The sequence below is a fragment of the Calliopsis andreniformis genome, chromosome 3, assembly GCF_051401765.1.
Source record: "Calliopsis andreniformis isolate RMS-2024a chromosome 3, iyCalAndr_principal, whole genome shotgun sequence".
Taxonomy (NCBI): domain Eukaryota; kingdom Metazoa; phylum Arthropoda; class Insecta; order Hymenoptera; family Andrenidae; genus Calliopsis; species Calliopsis andreniformis.
Genome location: NC_135064.1, coordinates 8,555,070 through 8,574,130, shown reverse-complemented (window position 1 = coordinate 8,574,130; position 19,061 = coordinate 8,555,070). Strand labels below are relative to the sequence as shown.

The 19,061-nt window shown below is 32.5% G+C and overlaps 1 protein-coding gene across 1 annotated transcript in view; it reads left to right on the top strand.

Moving 5' to 3' along the window:
• LOC143188884 (octopamine receptor beta-3R-like) overlaps window positions 1-10,981 on the top strand; it is an 82,429-nt gene extending 71,448 nt beyond the window's left edge. The window contains exon 3 of the mRNA XM_076393386.1: window positions 10,595-10,981. Within this exon, the coding sequence (XP_076249501.1) occupies window positions 10,595-10,683 (89 nt within the window). The 3' untranslated portion in view covers window positions 10,684-10,981. The remainder of the gene's footprint in view (window positions 1-10,594) is intronic.
• Window positions 10,982-19,061: the final 8,080 nt, after the last annotated feature.

Here is a 19,061-nt window from a genome sequence, read left to right as displayed (position 1 = left end):
TTCAAGTGTGTTCTGCAATGCACGTTGCATGTGTTTAGATCTGCCTTCCAGTGGAAATTGGGATATGCATTGTACTAATGTAAACGTGATTTTGGTCGTGCACAGCTTTGCACGTGGTCGCACGCGTTGTCGCTTGTGTCTACACGCGCCTAAATATGGCTCTGTTGACAGTAGGCGTTCGTGCACTGCTGACTCTATGAAAATTGACTGTTTAGAGGACTCTTCCATGATTCAAAATTGAACTGTTTTGTTAACGAGATACGTTATAAAGCCATTAAACATATTAAACCCATCAATGTTTAAGGGCACAACAAATTTTAATTTTCACTGGAAGTAAATTCTAAGTTCAATGAAATTTCACTATCCATATCAACAGTATTTAAACTCATTGTCAGAACTACTAGCATTACACGGAACCTGCACCGCTATCACAATATTTTCAAAATGTTTTACAACAAAATAACGGTTCTCGTGTTTGGAGATACCACTGTGAAATTCTCCCATTGAATGGGAGATCGTAGAGGGAGCAAATGGAGCTGGACGTATTCTGCAATGGCGCAAAGCTAGCAATTGCATAGAAAGAGCGCTGCTCGATGGGGGTTGCTTTCTTTCACTGTTGCTGGCTGGTGGGTACAAGCTGGAGGTCAGCCAAGTAACTTTTCTACTTTGCTTTCACCGTGATTCCTGGTCGCCGCTATTAGGAGTGGTCGATTCGAATTTTTGTAAACGGTCTGTTCGTTACTGGAAATGTATCATACTCTCAGAACCATTTTTGATTACTTTGAAAGCAGACCTTCCTTCTCTCGCTTTCCCCCTTTTTCGAAGAGAGAAACTCGAGGATTTTTCTTTCAGCTTTCAAGGAAAGTTTGCGTGGTTGGACAGTGAGTTTGTAACTCAGTAACCAGTCGTTGAGTAAATCTTGACTGCATTAAAGAATGTGGATGATATTTTTGGATACGAAGTAAGTAAGTAGTTGTAATTATTCAGAGAATCATTTTAATAATTTTCTGTTCGATCAAGTTCAAGATAAGGGACGTGAATAGTACTGTTTATTTGTCAGGGATAAAAATTATTGTTCTCATATATGTTTTTAAATTTCTTACTTTTCTTATACATAATTTGTAATATACAAATTTGGTCGCATGCGTTTGACGATATTGTGAGATACATTTGAAAGATTACTGTAGTATACTTTTTATCTTATCTCCTTTTAGTTTTTTCACTTTCAACTCCAATACAACACACAATGAAACTTATTCTAAACTTAATAGATAAATATTACTATTACGATTATCATTATATTTGCACAACAGAAAGAATATATTTTAAAACGTAAATGTAATTATGTTCTTTGCAAAACTCAGATAGTAATTATGAAGAATACAAAAGAAACACTCTTCATTTAAACTTGCTTATAAAAATCACAAATACATTCATTTTCCTTCCACCCTCTAATACTATCGGTCTTGTCATTCAGTCTTGAGATCACATCTAATTAAAAATTGACAAGGATAATTTGTCTGCATTAAAATATTCCAAAAAGCTTTGACTTTGGAACGTTTAGAGATCCGACTTACGAATGGGAAATTATTTTAAAAACATGTAAGTGTTTCTTAATGCCTCTACAAAAGAATTAAGTAATTATTTACGTGTAAATATTTATTTTTACTTTATTTCTATAAATTGGTTCGTGAGATACTTAGCAGTTTGGAATTTAATCAATACCGATTTCTTAAATCACGAAAACTGAATAATAATTGAATGACTGTCTACCATGTCGTAGTAGCGTGGTGTTATTCTGAAATAATTATTACGCTTATTGCTAACTTTTTTGATAAAGTTAAACAGGGATACGACGTAGAGAATGGCGTCCAACTTTGATGTCTTATGCAGTAGTTATAGTTTCATTATCCACGTTATTTTTCGTGGAAAGACTTATCAGTGAATCTAGTCCAGATCTCTTCGCCAGCGTTGTTCTTCGATTAAAAGAAAGCAATTTAAAGTTAGAACGTTGGAGGATCTCCAATAACTGTTTCTTCTTCTGCGTTCCTCTATGGATTTCTTTGCGAATACTCGCAGAGGAATAAGAGATCTTTATGCATCTCAAAGGTGGAGATTTAAGATTACTGCTAACGATCCAGTCGTTTTTCAAAGCTTGTTCAAAATTTTACGATTTCCTCGGGCGGTTTTTGTGGAACTTCTTCGCGAACGCGCCTTGTCTTTTTGAAACTACTTTTTATCGATATTTATTACTTATGTATAACGTTTATAGTAACCTTGTTCAAAAGAATTACGTTGAATCGTATTTATATCGTCCCAATACTTGAATTTAAAGAAGTAGAAAGAAGAAAAAAGAAGAAACAAAAATTAAAGGAATAATAAAGGTAATACTGGATTTTTATGATTTCCATCATTACGTAAAAGACTATCACGTGATTTTATCCCATAAAGTGGTTGAAATGAAAATGTTAATCATGAGTAAACATTAATTACCCATTAGCAAATACACCTTTTCGTTTAGATAAGCCAGCAGTGACATTCACACACAACTATTTCTCAATCAATTTCCCTTCCCTGTCTTCGCTACTTGTCAAACACACCGCTCCTAGGCTTAAACACGCAATCAGTCGTAAAATCAACGAACCACTGGGTGTTCCTGCATAGCCAGCCTAGGCATTTACACACACTTCTGTCGGATTACGTTCGCCGCTGATGTGAATAACCCTATATAACACGAAATTTTGGAATGTTATAGCTGAATCAAAGTAATGACATTCACACCTTCACCAGTACATATACGAAGAAGGTAATAATGAAATAAAGGCAATGTGTTGACATTTCGGGTTAGAAACGTTGTAGATCGATTATAAATTAAAAGATTAACATACTTTGATTATGTTTCTATCTACTTCAGATTATAAGGACATTTAGTTTTATAACTGCAGTGACTCCCATTAACATAAGAGTAAGCATTAATATATGTATATTTACTTAGTTTAAATAGTTGCTTTTAATTTTAAAACGTGATCGAGTAATAGCCTCCAATCATGCCATCTTACTAACAATCTTACTTTTCTACCAGTGTATATTTACATATTTAGTGAATTCTAAGATACCTACTCAGATATATAGAATTTCCTTTATTAAAAAGTTTTATAGATAAAAAGTTGTAACAGGAAATTGAAAACAGAAATGCAAAAAGTAAGGGGAATAAGGAAAGACCAAAAGGAAACAGTTACAAGATAAAAATAAAACTTCTGACTCTTTGCTACTTTGGATTGTAATTGCTCGCAATGTTAACTCCATTCTTATTTTTATTACTATTACTTTTCCTTTAATTGCTAATTTTAACTAAGGAACTGACACCAAAGTAATTCTTTTATTATTCAATTAATTATGAATTCAATAGTTCAATTTTGGAAATAGTAATTTATCACAAATATCTAATCTTATATTTCAGTTCTATTATAATTACTCTTTATGTGATCGTTATTACCCTCTATCTGTATGTATATTTCACCAACTTACTGAAATATTCTAAGTTTCTATCATCCTTCCATTTTACTGTAATGCTTTAATTTTCTTGCATTCGTCCATTTTACTAAAATATTCGAAGTGTTATTGATATTTCACTTCATCAGAGATGTTCGAAATTGCACGAATCCAATGGTCAATATTGCTAGATTAGACAGAACATGGAATACCTCACTGATATGACGTGCCGATTACAGGAAGTATGTTTACTCACAACTGGTGGACGCGATGGGTAAGCTCTTCAGTGAATAAACGAGTCATGACATGCACAACCACTCCCAATCAAATAGAATTAGTGAAATCACTCACTCATCCACGGACTGAAATGACAATGAAAGTCACTTTTAACTAGCTATCACTGAGCAAAACAAGCTCTATCACAAACTAGCGTTAGTTGCAATAGCAAACGAACTTGTTGCACGTAAAGGAGATAAACAAATGTTAGCTTAACGTTGACTAATTTGTGCTCCAATTTTATCGAATTATCATATACTTCATCAGCTGAAAAATTTGGAATCATTTTCAAAATTAAGGTGAATGAAGGCGAACAAAGATTATTTTGTTAAGGACACAATTTCGAAAAAAAGACAATGGTCCTCGTTTATTCGATTATATTGAGAAAGTGTCCATTGTAATTATCGCTAAAAGTATGAAGTCCAAGTTAAAAATATTCTGTTACACCGTATAAGTTTCATGAAAAGTTTTAACTGATAATGTAGGTTGGAATAGGTGATCGGATGATTTAAAGATGACTATTATAGGACATGTTGTATGTATATCAGTGACTCTCACTCTCGTCGGTGGATGTAGGTGAAAAAAAGAGGAACAAATTGGTTGTGGTAGTCCCTGTCAGTGGCCTTGAGCAGCCATCGATTTTACTCTGGCTACAGCCTACTTCTTCATCGCTGTGCATTCTTACATCGTACCGATGATGCTTTAATACGATGTTCTTTAACAGCGAGAGATCATCAGAGACTTGCAGTCGTGGCCAAGTTCATTCATATCTTATTTTAAGTCCAATTTCCTTTAATGTAAATTTCGGAAAGTTTTAATGTTGTTATCTGAAGTTCTCCTTTTTCACTTTAACGTTTCTTTAATCCACTAAATTCGTAAAGTACGCAGTGTAAAGTTAACATTCCACGTTCTCTTTTTAGCATATAAAAGACTGTTAACGTCCCATCTTCAATTGGTGCTTTATCCAATTCAAGCAGCGTGAAAGGATCTCTCTCGTCCTTTTTACCTGTAGAAACGATACAAGTGGCTTCCTTTACTTGCGCTAAGTCCTCAAACAAGATTACATGGAAGAGGTCGCCTCGGATAACGATAAAAAATTCATCCCTCGGAAACTGATCCTAAATCAAGTTCTTAGCGTTTAGGGGCGAGGTAAAAGTCATTTCCAGTTGCAGTAACTGCGAGAAGTCCCGTTAATGAAAACTCGAAAGAATCTCTAGTCTCATTGGGAATACATACACGTGAGCCGATCGATGGAAATGAGTCAGCCGTGCTCTTTCCTACGTGGGTAAATAGGTTAGCGGCATTGAGCGTGCGCCTTTAAGGCTGCTTTGCTCTTCCTTACGAACTGCTTAGCGAATCGATAGCAGGAGAAAGCGAAATGTCCCCCAACGAAAATGGTGAATCAGTATGCGTGCAACTGCAATTGACTATTCGTTGTAGATTGCTCCTTTAGTAGCCTCTTCACTGTTGACGAACCTCAGAAGACTCCCCTGATCCACGGAGTTAACATAACGTGTCCTAAAGGTAGGAATTGGTTTCGGATAATATTAAATAAAAGTTTACATTCAATCCAAAATGCAATATTTAGTACTGCTGTAATTCTGTAACTGAGAATCAAGGTAATGCAAATCCGTTTTTGTTAGTTTACAAGACGGTAAAAAAAGGAATTGTGATCACAGATTTTATAATATTGTATAACGTAATATGATTATTTTAATAAAATAAAGAAAAAACAGTAAAATGACATGTAAAACTCACAAGAGAAATACCGAAAGCGTAAATTTCTGATTTTTATGAAATTTTGCAGGTTTGTAGAGTAGTCAAAAATATTTTATACATATTGAATGCAATTATTTCTCTTACAAAATTCAGTTACAAAAATCAACAAAAACGTTTCACTTTTCAATGCATTTTGTAAACAAATAGGTATTTTTTAAAAATTATTTACACGAGTTGATTTTTCGTTCAAAAACATGTAATTACCCGATTTACACTTTTCACCCACGCCGAATAATTTCTGAAATATTATATGTTCATTGTCTCTAACCTTCGGAGTGGTTTTCACCCCTTTGACATGAATAATAGCAAATTAAAAACATGTGTGTCGAATATTTTTGGTTATTCTACAAACTACAAAGTTTTATAAAAGTTGGAAACTTACATTTCTGACAGTTTCCTTGTTAGTTTTGAGAAAAGTGAAAATGGATTGGTCTGGGTTTCACAAAAAGAGGTCGCGACGTGGGCGAGTGTTTTTGGATGAGACTTGAGTTAAAGTGTAGAAACTAATGAGAACAAATAGATCGTAGAATATTAGTCGTATCTGGCCAGTAATTTTTATAAAAGATTTCTCTAAACATTTACATATCAGCGCTGCAGATTCGTAATCCAGAGGTCAACAGTACAAATTTCAGTAGTTCGAAGAATGTTTTTCTTTTAATATTCTTAATTCTTTACTCTCCCTCCCGAAAAGCATGATGATAGAGAGCTCTAAAAGTAATATAATTGCTTTATTAAACTTTGTATGTGGAATAAGATTCCAGTATTAACGTCTGAACGTCTAGAGTACTTTTTTATAAAAATGGCTGGCCAGATGCAGCTAATATTCTACAATTTATGTATGCTTATTAATCTTTACACTTTGACTCATGTCTCATCCAAAAATCGCTCATCTAGATCGTGATCTCTCCTTGTTAGGAAGAATATTTGTACTTAACGCGTTCATAATATACTTGAATATCCCTTCAGGTAGCGCGTGCCACTGATGGACTACACCGTCTGATAAAACAAGGCGCTTTTAAAGCAGCTGTCCATTGGCGAGAAACTCGAATTACAGCGCCGGCGTGAACGTGTTATGAAAATTTTGAGATAAAAATTCTTGAGATAAAAAATCTTTCCAATAACATTGGCTTTTTAAACTCTAGAATCCCTTATTCTTTATTCCTCTCGCTTCGACTTTAAATTATCTAAATTTGTTAAGTTACTCGGTTACACTAAACATTCACTAAACAGTTAAAGGTAACAAGATGTGACCTAAGTTGATTTAAGTTTAACAGTTAAGATACATTTAGAATGAACTGATCTTCTGAGCTTCAGTCCTTAACTCTGAGTTCTGCAAACAAGGTTTTCCAGAGATAGCTTCTTTTAAAATTGCGCTTGTTTAGATCAAGGATACTCACTAAGTTTTTCAAGATAAATATTTCTTCTACAAACAAGACTAAAACACCATTGCTATAAAAAGAATTTTGAATTATACAGATTTATATTTGTTGAGAAACTCTCAAATTTCTATAAAAATTGGTCAAAATAGCTTGTATACTTATATAAATATATTCTTTTAAATTTATTTAACTTGTCAGGAACATTTGACAAAAGTGGGACATATAACATGTAATATTTATTTTGAATATTTAATGTAATGCAAACGAGAATCGTTATTGTGTAGATGGAGCAAATCTATGTATAGAATAATATTTTAGGCAATGTAAATAATTGAAAACGAAGCAGTTTCATTTATATGCGCACAAGTTCTTCCATTATGTTAATATCTGTGATTAATGCCATGAAAATGTTCCTATGTGATTAAAAAACTATAACAATTAAAAGACGGTATAGGAATACATTTAGTCTGCCTAACTAAATGAATTAAGGGCGTAACCTTCAGCTTACTGGTTTATAATTAGTAATTCGATCGAAATCGTAGGCTGCTAAATTAACACACACATTTATGATACGTGTTAATCGATAATTTTGTAAAACCATATCTTACAAAACTTTACCAGCTCATCTTATCAAATACACCTGTTTAAGTTTCCTTCTAATTTACTGTATATTAGCATATTTAGTGACTCACAAATTTGTTCACGTAGGAGTATTATATTTACATGTTCACATTATATAAATATTTTATCTTTTGTATAAAAATTAAGGAAAATAAATGGGAATTAAACGTAGAAGCTAATACTGTTGCAGCTGAAAGAAAATAGCGTCATAATAAGTTTCATGAGTAATTAATTTTTACATTACATACAAACAAACCAGTGAATCACTGCAGTAAACCATTTAGTATAAAAGCCAGGTAATCAAAGTGCTAAGTGTTCAATAAAAACATCCATATTGTACGACCAATGAAGTTACAGATATGTCTTCGAACTTGCTATCTTATAATTATGAATAGGTACGACAGAGATCATGAGCTGTTCTACAGGGTGATCAGTTTAACTGAAAACCCTCCTAGTACTGGCAACATTTATTATAAATGCTGTTAGCATTGCAAGTATTATCAACATTTATTAAAGGGTTTTCAGTTAAACTGATCACTCTGTATATCTACTATTGCAAAGAAGCAAATTCCATCGCAAAACCAAAAGAGGTTGAAATTACCTAATTCGATCAATTGCGTAACTTCGTGTCTATTATTAGGACTTCAGGGTTTAATTAAAGGTTGAAGGGGTTGCATTCTTGCCCCTATAATGAATTTAACTGGTGAAAATCGATTGCCACAGAAGCACCAGGCACTTTAACGAGTTACCAAACTCGTGCTAAGTGGCTGTTTAGGTTTCGTAACAGAGTATTGCTATTGAAAGTCCATGTACCTAAGTCTTTGAGTTCAATTCCAATAGCCAATGTTCCTTAATGCTTTTCATTTCTCTTGTTATTATTTTTCAACAAGAACCTTATCAAATGTGATAAAATGATTGAAGTCGATGATTTCTCTGAATCTCTCTAAACTCAATGGGATGAAAGAAACTTCTGCTTCCTATTTAAGAAGCAGAAATATGCTTCCTACCTTCGAAATTGGAAGCTCGTTGAATTTCAACCTTTATGTACCTACATATTATCAGTTATTCAAAATAACTCCAAAATTCATCAGTTCTAGGCATATGGCTTGAAAACGTTAAGACAATTAAAGGGAACATGAATTGTATTATACTATTTATCCTCCAAAAGAATTAACATTATAAACACGCGAAAATTAATATAAAAATACTTTACTCAGAATTGCACAGAAAATGATATAAATAAAATACTTTTAAAAAGCCATACTATTTGAAATACCTTTCAAATAAGATACTTTAAGACTTTAATCTAACAATAAGTGGAATGCTAATTTATTTCTATACTGTTTTCAAATAAAAAAGTTAGATGCAGTGCCACTTTACCTTGAATTGAATTCACTATCGGCAATTCATTAAATCGTTAAATTGCAAATGAGCACTAAGGACTCATCAATCTGTGATCGAGCTTGATTTCGGTTAGTTCATTGGTCGTTGCAGGCTGAAGTCACGTCTATCAATGCTGACGAATATTAACGCAATTCATCGGATCATCATTATCCGTTGATTCGCACGCGTGCACCATCCTCTGTGCGCGTTATTACGCCCGCAAGCAGGCTAATGCCTAATTGTCCCGTCAAAGCTGCAATAACCCGAGGCCATCTCTGCATGGGGTTGTTACACGGAAAGGCAAATTTACCAAAATGAACAATCGGGAAGAGGAGGTTTACCAATCGATCGAAATGTTGTGGCTTTTCACCTTCGGCGAAGTTTCAACCACTCGGTTCTGAATTTCTTGCTGTGAATTGTGAGAAATATTTTTGTCCCACGTTTTTAATCAAATTATTAAGGGAATCAACTATGAAATGGGGATTTTGACGATGCAGGAAAGGCAGCAGAAACATTTTTGAGATCTGGCTAAAGTACAATTGCTTTGAAGTAGTCAATCTATTGTTTTGAGGTATTTTTAGTTTTATATTTTACTTTTCGGGAAACAAACGGGAAAACAGAAGAAATATTGATAAAGAGAACCTAGGAACTATTTTTGTTTCAGCTTCCTTCAAATGTAGGGAAGAATACTTTGAATGTTTCACAACTTAGAAGGACCTCTTCCTCGGTTTCAAAAAATAAATTGTTGAGTACGTAAATGTCTCTGTCCATTGGGATTTCGTATTCGAACAAATATTCGAATGTTTTATAATAATACGACGCGTCTCGATAGTATATTGCATTGTGAAAACCTCTTCTTAGTCGAGTACGTTGAAGTTTACAATATATTAATTAACGTTAAAGAAGTTCATCAACTTCTTTTGAGTTGTCGTCGTCGTCGAAATAATCATTTTTTGGATATATTACTAATTTTGAAAGTGGTCTTTGATAAATCTATGGAGATTCTGAAAAACATATTTCCATATCAGATTTTCGTAAAGTTCTAGAACGATAGATAAATTGCATACTATAAAATCAAATATTTAGTAGAAAATAGTATGGTGTAATGAGAAAATATTTTTTAGTCAATACAAACACAAAAACTGAAATCTCAAAACAAAGAAAATATTACTTACGAGGAGAGCCTAACAAGGACTCTCCTTGTTAGACCTTTTTCATGATCATTAACAATATTCAGAGGGAAACACTGGTACGTATAGAGTTTTTGCGTGCAAGTGAACCATTTCGTTTAATTATTGTACAAAAATTTCTCAAAAGTTCCATTATAAAAATATAAATACTTCCTACATGAATGGTGAGAAGAAAAATGAATTTCACTGTGTGGGACATAAAATTATAATAGAAATGACTGTAATAATATCTCAATTTTCAGAATAATATTATTGTGACCTCAATATAACAATGTGCTTTATTTTTTTCCATTTTCAGAGTGTCATATATTTTCTACGTGAGTAACATTATAATATATTTTCTACATGAGTTCCAACATAAAGATTAAAATACAAGAAAAATTCAACTAAACATATCTTGTAAATTCTGATATTACTGAAAAATGCTGGTCAATCGTTTGACACTTTTTCAATACATTTTTGATTCCTTTTCAGCGGACAAACAACATGACACAGGGAATGAAAATGAACAGAAATTCAAACGCGTCATCAAATTTAGCGGAAGCGGATGCAATACACTCTAGTTCTACATGGGCTTCGTGAATCGAAATTGCTCGATCGCTATCGAGACATCGAATACAACTATTGGGACTCTGAATTCTTCCATCCAATTTGCAGATAGTGAACACGTTCATGCATTTTCAGTACGCGGTACTTTGATTGAACACAAAATATCTTGCGACATTTCATTTTTAGAAATGTACAAAGTTAAGTGTCTGGTAGAAGCCACAAATGTAATTATGAAGAATTGAGTTAAATGTATAGGATACTTAATCGTTTTTGATTGTACATGTACGATATATGGTTTCAGATAAAATAAATATCAAAAATGTACTTTTGCTTTGTGGATTATGTTTTAAAGTTGGTAAAGTAATTGTTCCTACATTTCATGTAATGAAACTTTAAGTAAAAATAAAAATAATGAAAGCATCGCTTAATTTTTAATTTTAGTTTTAAAAAAACAAATTGAAATGTACTGAAAGAAGATAAAAGGGTTACTACTAAAATTTATATTTCAAGTTGCAATACTTCATTTCAAGATATTAATTTACAGGAAATTCTATAAATAAAACAAACAGAAAATTAATCATCAAAAATTATAAAACCTGAACGAAAACTAAACAAAGATGATATATAATTCTCTAAAAGGAAAGAAACATTTCGTATTTAATCAAAAATTAAAATCTATTCAAGTGTCAGAATTCAGAAGTTCTTTCAATTCCTATTACAAAAGTAATGTATACTTTATCCAGTTCAATTCTTAATTTATTGAATTTCTGCTAATATTTTAATATCCGAATTATTATTACCTCGGTTAAACGAACACTTTCATTAATTACACTTCACACGATAAATTAAAGCTTAAATAGGAGAAGTGAACAAGTATTCGCAAGTTAAAATCTCTGATATTTAGGATTTAGATATGGGGTGTGAAAATATGGAGAAGTGTAATATGAAGAATATGCACAAGTATTTGAACACTTTCAAAATTTTACACAATTATAAATACGTATAATGCAGTTTTTTGTTTGTAGTAGCTGATGTCGAATATTATTGTTATCCGTTTTCATGTCAGAAATTTTAAAAGGCTATTCTACATCCTAAAATATAACGAAAATCGAGAATAATAAAAACGCATTTAGGACTCTGTTTTAGAGTTATTATTTCTTGAGAAAACATCTAAAATTCATGTGAATTGTGTCTGACTTGTAACTTATTCTACTGAAGTTGTTTTCTGACTTACAATTCTGATGGATTCGCTGTGTCTGGCTTGAAATTAATTCTACTAATTTCTCTGTGGCTGACCTGGCTAGTGCACGGCGGCAGTAGAATAAGCCCCACGTCAGACGCATTTCACATGAATTTTATGCGGCTTCTCGACAATTAATAATTCTGAAACGGAACCTTAAAGCATGTACAATCGTCTCACAACATTTCTGACGCCTGTCGTCTAGCACCCTGTATAGTCAATATAAACACAATATTTTTAATTCTATTGTAAGAAATGAAGGTATTGTTCACATTTCTATAACTCTAGAGGGAAAGATAGAGAAAGAGTTATAGAAAATGTGTGTATACAATTTGATGTCAGTTAGCAAATTAGTGAACTAGACATCATATCAATTAGCATGAAAAGCATGGTTTAACAGAAAATATATTTATTCGATTAAATAAAATATTTCCAGCTCAATTATGTTTCATCTTTTTAAGAGTAAAGACAGGGAGAGGGGGGTGTATAGTAATTGATGAGATACACAGTAATCGATGTCCTTACCCTATATGCCAGATTTCATACCTACACATCTTTACTAGATAATACTGAAATTTCTTAAACATTTGTTTAACAAGATACTGTGAAACCTTCACATTAACAGATAATAGAAAAAGAAAACTCTGAATTTGGATTTCAATTTAATGAATACACCTCATAGAAAAAAGCCTACATTTCCAAAGTACCCTAAATTTTCCGTTTTATGGCACTGTCTGAGCCAAACGAGAAGGGAAACACCAGTGCTGTCGCGCAATGGGGAAACGACCGCGACCGCAGAGCGTCCTCTTTCTAAATTTGACATTTATATGTCACGGTTTATCTTCACCCGCTGTGCCGCAGCTTGTGTACGATTTCATCGTTATTGCGTGGGCAACGGGATACTAGCGTCAGGAATGCACGGAAATCCGTTTGCGCGAAATACACGATAACACGCCGCCTAACGAGAAATGCAATGGGCATCTCTCATAAATTCTTCTCAGCCTGCGAGAATTGTGACTTTAGATAGCGATACGAGGAACTACTTCGCCCATAGATTTTCATTAAAGCGATGCTTGTTCAGCGTACATACACATTAAGATCTCGCACACCGTCGTTTGAATAACTTATGAAAATGTTCGATTTGCTCACACGGTTTATAATACGTGTTGCTCATCGATTATGGAGAGAAATCCTGAAACATTGCTGAGCACATAATGCACTCCGCTCGACTGCTACATAAAACTCATGTATTTTTAACGGAACTGTGTTGGCGAGTCTTTCAGCGGAGTACTTTGGAGGTTTTTTTACTGGAAACATTGCTTCGATATTTATGTTGATGGAGGTAATGTAGGTTTTAGAAAGAATGATATTTCCGTGTTACGACATTAATAGTATAATTAGGGTAGATAACTTTTATATTTCTTATGCAAAATAATTTTGCGTATTTTAGGATCAAAGATATGTAGAAAAAAATATTTTTATTCTTATGCTTAGTTTGATATAAGAAATTAATTTGTAAGTAAAGTACTCATCCTACCCGACTATTCGATAGGGTGGTTCACAAACTGGGGTAAGATGGTTCTATTTGTGGCGGCTGCGGGATTTCATTTTCTATATTCATTTTCCAACTTTCACTTTTCTAAATTTCCAATTTCCTGTCTATTCTTTACAGTTTCTCGAGGCTTGTATTGACATGGTCATCGTTGGACACATTCGGCGACCTAATTCGGACAGCTCTTTCTGTACACTTTTCTCTATTTTCCACTGTTCCCGTTCTTTCTGACTTTCTCCTATCTTTCTCTTTCACTATGGCTTTTCTTTCTCCTGTTTTTGCTTGTTTACTGACCGAAGGAAAGCGCGTGGAAACCTCTTACTCGAACTGTCAAACAAGTCACATTAGAGTTCTTGTACTACCCTGTTATTTTTGATAATAAACTGAGGGAAATATTATTTATGCGTCAGCAAGTACACGCCTATAAATCCTGATGTGTGACTAAGGCAATCCTTCGATATTTCGTACAAAATGAAGTAGTTCGTGGAATGTATTACTTCAGTGAAACATTAGCACGATTCTTGTCGTATAATGCAGTTAATAAAGTGTTTTATGATCAAACTTGTCTACTTGATTTTTTTACGCACAATTTACACATAACTTGTTAACTATTGAGAACAATTTTGGCTTAAAATGTTAGACCTGAACTTTATCATCGATATTAACTTTATTCACGAATATTCTGTTTCAATAAGAGCATTGGTAAATTTACATTAATACTGTATTGATATTTGACGTACCCTTATGGTATTACCTACATGTTGATTATATCACTTCTGCATCATGTATTTAGGATAGATTAAGTGTATTTAGCTGCTGTGAACTTCATGTCTAATATCTAAGCTACGAAAGTACCTTAAATATATTGCAATAACAATTACAAGTTTTTAAGCATGTTGGATCATATAACCAATCATTATTGTCTTTTTTAACAACCAGACGTTTTTATGTTTCTTAATTAAAGTGTAATAAAGTAAATGAAGTAAAATGTATAATTAGTCGTTTATTTAATACGAGTAAAGAATAAATTTTGTTTTATTATAATTTCCAGATTACCAACACAATACTTTGACATTTTTTGTTTCACCCTTCATTTTCTTTACCTTAACGCTACATTTGTAAAAAATGAGACAAATTCTAAAATATTATTCAAATTATTTCTAATATTTTCAGTAATTACAATATTGTTTTCATGTCTTAAATTATTGTGACAACATTTTACTTAATACTTTTTCTTCTAAATATTCTTTTGAGGTGACTCACTATTTTCTTTTATACCAATTTATACGGTATTATTGAATTATACTTTGAGTTGGAAATCTTTAGCCCAGAATTGTTTTGGATATGTCGCGCCTTTGGTACAGCAGTGACACAACCAGAAAAGTGATTTTCAAGAAAATCAGATAACATTTGTACCGTTCCTTCTATGCTAATAACTTAAAAATATATGCGTTTTTATTATATTTGTTGCGAACATTATTGCAGCATTATTAATCTTTTCAATTTCATATATATCTTATTTTAGTTGTCCCTTCTCTAAATTCTACGTTATATTCTTTCCACGCTTAAAATTTATTTCTAAGATTTTAAGAACATTAAACTTTTTAATACTGTAAAAATATCTACTCATTGTTCTATTGGAACGTCCTTAGACATTGTCTTCAGATATATTTAAACATATTTTATATACAGAGCATTACAAAAAATATTTAATTTTAAAAGTACCTATGCTAAATCTAAAAATAAATAAAATTCAGAACATCAAACTCATAAGTTTCAATACTAAATGTTTTTGTATATCTACACGTGTAGTAATGTTAATCTTAATTAGAAGTCCTGTAGAAACCATATCGTATAATCTAACTCATATAGCGAAAGAAATGATCTAACCAGTGAAATCAATAGGGAATTCAGATTCCAAACTATCACCTTGTACATCTTGATAAAATCTCGTAAGGAAGTGAGACGGTTGTCACAAAGGTTACCGCAAACGAGGGGGTAGAAAGCGGTTGGAAGCGAACGAGACAAGAGGGCTCGCGACGTATCGATTAACGTCCAGACGAACTTGACACAGCACAGTGCAGGGGCACGTGGGTGGCCGAGGAGAAATGTGGGCGAATCGAGTATCGAAAAAAGGGGTGGCAATAGTTAGCGATGGGCTTAAGACTCTTTAAATCGCTTTGCAAATGTGCTTATACTTCCAACGTCTCTCTCCTTTATTATGGTCGCTTCAATTGCTTCTTATACAATAAAAAAGGTAGTCACATCAAATGATTACAAATTTTCATCTGTTAAATCATTTTACATATTAAGTCAAAACTCTAAATTGCTAAATGCTTCTTATTTCAATGTTGAATAATGTTTCAATGAAATCAAAATTCTGAAAATATAATGAAACCTATATTTTCAAATACTTTTATTTCCAATTTTTGTACCTCTATTTGTAATCCTTTATTCCGTGCCTTTTAAAAAAATACCAATGTTGCATATTTTTTAATTGCACAAAAATCAATGTTCGTTAGTTTCAATTCTAATCATTACAACGATATCGACATTTAAATCAGCATAAGTCCCTTCAAAAATATATTAGTCGGGAACGTGCAGCTGGGAAGGTTGAACGGTCATCGTTAGCAATGGTACAGCGCCTACCCTCCCTCACTCGTTCCTCAGTGCACCGCCTCGTTCCGCCTGGCGAAAAATACCAACTTGACCGAGTTCGACGGTAGCCTTTCTCTTGACCCGCGCCACCACTGGTTTTGGAACTGTGTTTGCAGCGTGAGCCGTTTAGATTATCTGGCAAGGTAACATCCCTTGAAATATCACACTTACGATTAGTAAAAGGTAACCAGGTAACGAAACCAAAGGAACTTCGAAATTTTCATTTATGAAAATGTAAAAATATGGATCGTTTATGTTTTATTCGACTGAAGCTGCTGTATTACGAAATCTTCGTCTTTTTTGTATGTAGCACTAAGATCTTATGAATATTCGATAGATTTTATGTTTTCAAAGAAGTACACAGTTGAGGGACTTCTCAAAGCTTTAGATCGAATTTTTATTTTTATTTAACGAAATACTGTAGTTTTCATAACTTGCGACCATTTTCTAAATTTTAAAGATTCAAGAAGAGCTTTAAAAATTCTATAATATAGATTGGATAATCCGAGTTGAAATACTAAACTGGAATCACTGCGAGGGTAAACTGAAAAGTTATTTTAGCAAAGATTAAATATACGGTTATTCGTATAAGTAACATACTAAATGTGTAAATATGTAAAAATAATAGTGTTTATAAATTTATCTCCAAAAAAGTAATTAACAATTTGAGTAACATAAGTAAAGTAATAATATTATATTAAAATCTATTATATTAAATAATAATCACAAAGTATAATATCAGAAAAAGGACTTTTATGGATATTTTGTTAAACATTGCAATAAGGTGCATGTAGACTTTTGCAGTTAACTACGCGTTAAATAGTTCAGTGATGTATGGGTAGATAATGGAGTTACATAATGAATTAATTTAAGTATTTTATTTAGTATTGAACTTCTGAAAATACCTTTAATACCAGTAAAACCTCGATTAATCAGCTTAAAGTCAGCTTAAGAAGATTTAAAGCTAAAGTGTTGTCTTGAGGGCTAATTATTTAATCTTCGGCAGATTATATGTCATTAAATCATTGTTCCTGTTTTACTCTAGTTTTACTGTAATAGAAAAAGCAAATAGTTGAGTCGGTGCCATACAATACATGTAGTTGTATTGTATGTAGACTCTATTCATTTTTTAAATACAGGTTGTTTCAAATATGAATACATATATATACATGGAAGCGGAAAAATGTGATTCTAAACGAAAATGTCAATTGAAGGTACCCAATGCAACTTTTTTTTATGGCACTTCTTCTTATGCAAAGCAGGAATCTGAGTATGGACTTTCCCTGCCTAAATTTCAATAAGCATTGTTTGGAACCATGTTACCAACAAAAATTTTACTATAAAATTGGTTTTATTGTAGCAATTACAGCTTGTATTATAAAGACACGGTTTCTAACTGGAAAAACTAAAACTGATTTTGAAATCTGAAGAAGTAGGTATTATACGTATTTCATGAGAAGTCCCCTGGGAAGTATTAGAAACAATGCTTTCCAAGGAACTTCTTGTAGGACACGATTAGTATGAACTATAGGTATTTATCTGATTCAATTTTGCCAGAAAGATATTATTTTTAAATCTCCTAAAATTGAAATGGTAAATTATTCTAACTTTATGGATCTTCTAAATTTCTCAGATTTTATAGAATTGGAAAACATTTTAAATGTGAAAGATTTTTCAAATTTTTCTATAATTTTGAATATATTCTTCGAGATGGGACAATCATCTGATTTCAGCGAATTTTACGACTTCATCAGCTCTTGCAAAACCTTTGGAAGGTATAGATTTACAGCTTTTAGATTTTATGGGTTTCCACTTCTAGAGAACTTGATTCGACGTTTCTTGAACTCCTTTCTGCGAGTTTCGAACAAAGTAATTTTCCAGTATTCCTTTAATCGATGGAACTGCACACCATAGCCGCACCGTTCCAGTTCTGAAGCAGACAATTTAAATCGATCGTTCTTATTGTCGTCGTTATCGTGGCCATTAATCAAGGATGCCTCCACGAATCTTACACTCACTGTCTCCTACCGTGGAATAGGTATCGTTATCTCGAGGTGACCGCCGATAATGCTCCACCTTTGATGCTTTGTTGGAAAAATAATTAGCACGTGCAGAACATTCGATATTAAATATCTGATACTGTATCAATAGCTGATCAATAAATATCAATATTGTAGTTTTTCAGTTTTAAGTTCATGGGGGAAAATAGAAGACTATATTTCTTATGAAATAATTTCATACATTTTATACTCATCAGAATTTTGGGTAATACATATTACATATACTCTGTAAATACAGAGTGACTCATAAATTTGCTTATATGGTGTTTTTGCAAAAATTCAATAAGAGTATTTAAAAACTATTTTAATAATAAAGAAATGAACTTTAACCCTTATCACTCTAGCTATTTAGTATGACTGTCGATCGATAACTCCAAATCTGTCAAGTTCTTGCTAATAGGCGGTGCTTGACAATCACACTAAGTATGATAATGGTTAATGTTTTCAAAATTTTCACATTAAATTTTAAAAATAAAATTTCTGCTCATAAATTTCAGAGGACATTATTCTGCATAATCTCTCTTAGAGTTTCAGTACTTATTCCTCAAATTTTAGTACGAATATTTTTTTTTAGGTGTTGTATGGCTCGTGAAATATCTATATGAACTTTCTTTTTTAAATAACCCGAGAGAAGAAACTTTGGACTTGACAGATCTAATGATCTGAGAGGCGACTTTAAATCATCATTTGTTGTATTTCAGAAACACTCCTTTGACTTTGAAAATAAAATGCAACTCTATTACGTTGCTTAAGAATAAAATATTCCATTCTATCTTAGAAGAATATGTGTATATTGTGTATATTAACACTAACAAATAAATTAAGATGTATAATAAACGAAAAGGTTTATTACCAGTATGTCCACCAGTTTACGATTTACCA